Source organism: Suricata suricatta, chromosome 8 (genome assembly GCF_006229205.1).
Source record: "Suricata suricatta isolate VVHF042 chromosome 8, meerkat_22Aug2017_6uvM2_HiC, whole genome shotgun sequence".
In the NCBI taxonomy this organism is placed as follows: Eukaryota; Metazoa; Chordata; class Mammalia; order Carnivora; family Herpestidae; genus Suricata; species Suricata suricatta.
In genome coordinates, this window is record NC_043707.1 from 31,899,819 (window position 1) to 31,904,785 (window position 4,967).

Below are 4,967 nucleotides of genomic sequence, written 5' to 3' on the forward strand. Positions count from 1 at the left end.
CAGCCTGGTTTTGAGCATGCACCTGCTCTCAGCTCCCACAGATGAGCATATGCATAGCTCCAGTTCTAGCCACCATTCTGCTTGCTCCAATCTCCTGTTGCTGGATCCGGTGGTGCTAATGAAGACCCCAACAGCTGTGCAACCACAAAGAACTGTCCACTGCTCTTGCCGCCAACGACATGCAGTGGCTAATGTGGCCTCCAGCTGTCTAAATCAACCATGTCCTGCTGGATCATTTTAATTTATCCAGCCAGAGTGGAGGAGGAGGAGGAAGAAGAAAAGGAGGAAAAGGAGGAGGAAGAGAAAGAAGAAAAGAATAAAGGAAGAAAGAAGAAGAAAAGAACTAGGAAAAAAAGCCTACAGGACTTATAGGACACCATCAAGTGAAAAAATATTCACATATGGGAGACCCAGGAGGAGAAGGAAAAAGTGGGAAGAATGCTTACTTAAAGAAACAATGGAAAGAGCCTAAATGTCCATCACCTGATGAGTGGAGCAAGAAGATGTGGTATGTAAACATATACACACACACAATGGAGTGCTACATGGCAAGGAGAAAGAATGAAATCTGGCCATTTGTAGCAAAGTGGATGGATCTCGAGGCTGTCATGCTAAGCGAAATAGGTCAGGCGGAGAGGACAGATACCATATGTTTGCACTCATAGGTCTAATAGGAGAAACCTAACTGAGGACCATAGGGAGGTGGAGGGTGAAAGAGAGTCGGGGAAAGAGAGAGACATAAGTCATGAGAGACTATTGAATACTGAAAAGGAACCGAGGGCTGAAGGGGGAGGGGGTGGTGGTAATGGAGGAGGACACTTGTGGGGAAGAGCACTGGGTGTTATATGGAAACCAATCTGATGATAAACTATTTAAAAAATAATTAAATAAATAAAAAAGAAACAATGGCTGAAAACTTCCCAACCCTAGGCAAATATATGGAGATTTTAGGACTTGGAGCATAAAAGTCCTCAATGAGATTGAATCCAAAATAGACGTCACCAAGACACATTATAATAAAATTGTCAAAAATTTAAAAATAAAAAAAATCTTGAAAGGATCAGGAGAAAAAGAGCTGATCACATACAATGGGGACATCCATGAGGCTATCAGTTGATTCCTCAGCAGAAATCTTGAGAGGTGATTTATTCAAAGTTCTGGGAAAAAAATACTAACCAAGAATACTTATCCAGAAAAGAAGACCTTCTAAAAAGAGAGAGAATTTGGGGCGACTGGGTGGCTCTGTTTGTTAAGCATCTGACTCTTGATTTTGGCTCAGGTCACAATCTCACAGTGCGATCGAGCCTAGCATCAGGCTTTGAGCTGTTATCACAGAGCCTGCTTGGGATTCTCTCTACCTCTCTTTGCCGCTCCCCTGCTTTCTCTCTCTCTCTCTCTCTCTCTCTCTCTCTCTCTCTCTCTCTCTCTCTCTCTCTCTCTTTCTCTGTCTCAAAATAAATGAAAATAAACTTAGGAAAAAAGAAATGAGAGAGAGATAAGGATATTTCCAGAGAATCAAAAGTAGAAAGAATTCATCATCACTAAATCTGCATTACAAGAAAGATTAAAGAGAGTTCTTCAAGCTGAAAAAAAAGGACACTTACTAGTAACATGAAATCACATGAAAGTATAAAATCTCACTGGTAAATATAAATATATAGTCAAATTCAGAACACAGTGATATTGTACTGGTGATAGCCAAATCACTTATAACTCTAGTCAAACGTTAAAAGACAAATAATTAAAATAATTAATAATTTGCTAATTTGTTAAATACACAGTATAAAAATATGTAAACTGTGACATCAAAAACATAAAATTGGTGGAGGAGAAATAAAGCATTGAGGTTTTAATATGAACAGAGTTAAGTTCATATTAGCTTAAAATAGACTGCTGTATTTATAAGATGTTTAATGTAAGCCTCCTGGTAGGCAAAACCTAGAGTAGCTACAGAAAAGATAAAGAGGGGGGTGTCTGTGTGGCTCAGTCAGTTAAGTGTCCGGCTTAGCCTCAGGTCATGATCTCACGGTTTGTGGGTTCAAGCCCCGCATCAGGCTCCGTGCTGACAGCTAGCTCAGAGCCTGGAGGCTGTTGCATATTCTGTATCTCCCTCTCTCTCTCTGACTCTCCCCTGCTTACACTGTCTCTCTCTGTCTCTCAAAAATAAATAAAAAACATAAAAAAAGAAAAGATAAAGAGGAAAAATCGAAGCATACCATTATTAAAAAAAAAACACCTAAAGTCACAAAGGAAGACAGGAAGAAGGAACAATGATCTGTAAAACATCCAGTTGCAAAACTGACAACAGTAAATCCTAACCTATCAGTAATTACTTTAAATGGACAGATGAATGGATAAAAAAATGGAATATTACTCAGCCTTAAAAAGGAAGGAAATCCTGCCATTTCCAACAGCATGGATGAACGTGGATAGCATGGGCAAGATGTTAAGGGAGCAAAACTAGACATAGAAGGAAAATATCTCATGATCCCACTTATAACTGGAATCTTGAAAAATAAAGTCAAGCTCAGTACAGTGGGTAGGTGGTAGTTATCAGAAGTTGGGTAGGAGGGCAAAGGGCAGATATTAAACAAACGGTGGAAACTTTTGGTTATAAGATGACTAAGTTCTAGAGACTGAATATATTACATGGTGATTATAATTACTGACATTGTACTGTATACTTGAAATATGCTAAAAATATATCTTCTATGTTCTTACCCCCCTCAACACACACACAATAACTCTGGGTGGTGATGGTTACATTAATTTATCTGTCATACTCATGTCATAATAAAACATAAATCAAGACATCACAAAGATTACCCTTTTCACTGTAAATATATATATATCTAAATTTTTAAATGGTTAAAGACTGAATATTTCCTCCTAATATCAACAACAAGACAGAATGTCACTCTTACTATGCTTATTCAAAAAAGTAGTACAAATTCTAGCTGGTGCAATAAGACAAAACAAATCCATACAGATTGGAAAGATAAACATCAGAGTGTCCTTATTTCAGGTGACAATTGTCAATGTAGAAAATATTGAGGAATATAATAAAATGACACCTCGAGGTGCCTGGGTGGTTCAGTTGGTTAAGTGTCCAGATCTGGATTTTGGTTCTGGTCATGATCTCACAGTTCGTGAACTGTAGCCCCACATTGGGCTCTGTGCTGACATTGCAGAGCCTGCTTGGGATTCTGTCTGTCTGTCTGTCTGTCTGTCTGTCTCTCTCTCTCTCTGCCTCTCGCCACTCAAGCCTGCATGTTTGTGCTCACTTTCACTCCCTCTTCCCCCCTCCTCTCTCAAAATAAATACACTTTAGGGGAAAAAAGACCACTGAATCAAATAAATGAACTAAGCTAGGTTGTAGGAAACAAAATCAATACAAAAATGAATCACATTTCTATATAGTAACAAGAATATGGCAAAACCCATTAAAAACACAACAACAATTATAATCACTCAAAGAGGGTGAAATACTTCAGGTACACATTTAACAAAACATGTATGAGATCTCTATGCAGAGGGCAAAATGTTGGTGAAAAGAATAAGAAAAAACCTAAATAAACATATACTGTGTTCATGCATTAAGAGAACTGACTTAGTAAAGATACAGATTTTCTACAGATTTATTGATAGGTTTAAATCATGTCTTCCAAAGTCTCAGCAAATATTATGTAAACATAGATAAATTTTTACTGTAAGGCAAAGGCATTGGAATAACAAACAATTCTAATAAAAATACAATGGGAGGAATCACTGGACATGACGCTGAGGAGTATTATATGGCTATGGTAATCAAGATGGCCTGGCACCGGTTCAGGGATAGATATGGAGATCAATGACCAGAACAAAGAATGAGACACACACACACACACACACACACACACACACACACACACACCCCTCACTGAATTTTTTAAAGTTTTTAAAAATGTTTATTTGTTTTTGACAGAGAGAAAGATAGAGGGAGGGAGACAAGGAACATGAGTAGGGAAGGGGCAGAGAGAGGGAGACTCAGAATCGGAAGCAGGCTCCAGTCTCTGAGCTGTCAGCACAAAGCCCGACGTGGGGCATGAACTCACAAGGTGTGTGAGATCATGACCTGAGCTGAAGTCGGATGCTTAACTGACTGAGCCACCCAGGCAACCCTGAATTTGATATTCGTACAATAGCAATTCAATGGAGGCACTGGTGCTGGAGCCATTAGACATTCAAGAGCCAAAAACAAAGATCTTTGACCTAAACTTCACACCTCACAATTAACACTAAAATTAACACAAAACAGATCACAGACTTAAATGTAAAACATAAAACTAAATACATGGAGAAAATCCTTGGGACTTATGGCTAGGTGAAGGGTTTTCAAACATGATGCCAAAATAATAACCCATAAGAGGAAAAAATGAATCAACTGGCCTTATCAAAAAAAAAAAAAAAAACGTTAGCTCTGCTGTGGACCCTGATGAATGAAAAGACAAGCTACACACTGTGCCTACAAGAGAATAGTAAGAGGCTTTTGGTGATGGAACAGCTCTGTTACATGATTGTGGTGGTGGATACACTAATCTGGACGAAAGATAAAGGTTCAGACAGCAACACACAAACCCACACACACCTGCGTATGTGCACATGCAAATGGGTAAACATAAAACTGCTGAAATCTGAATAAGTTCTATGTCTAGAACCAATGACAAATGCTGCTTTGATACTGTCCTATATAGTTAAGCAAGACATTATCTTAGAGGAAACAGCTTGGAGGCCACATGACATGACACCTCCTGGGACAACTTCCAGTGAATCTATTATTATTTTGAAATAAAAGTTTTAGAAATAACGATGTAAATTTAAAATAAATCCATGCCTACCCGCCGGTTTGTGAAGACAGAGTAGCATTCTTTCACTAGCACTGTTTTGATCATGTCCGGGTCTGTGATAGCCAACACCGGCTGTCGCCC

At 38.8% G+C, this 4,967-nt stretch overlaps 1 protein-coding gene across 1 annotated transcript in view; it reads right to left on the reverse strand.

Moving 5' to 3' along the window:
* The window catches only part of LOC115297553 (cytochrome P450 3A12-like), a 33,414-nt gene that overhangs the window by 21,547 nt on the left and 6,900 nt on the right, over positions 1-4,967 (reverse strand). The window contains 1 exon segment of the mRNA XM_029945742.1: positions 4,878-4,965. Within this exon segment, the coding sequence (XP_029801602.1) occupies positions 4,878-4,965 (88 nt within the window).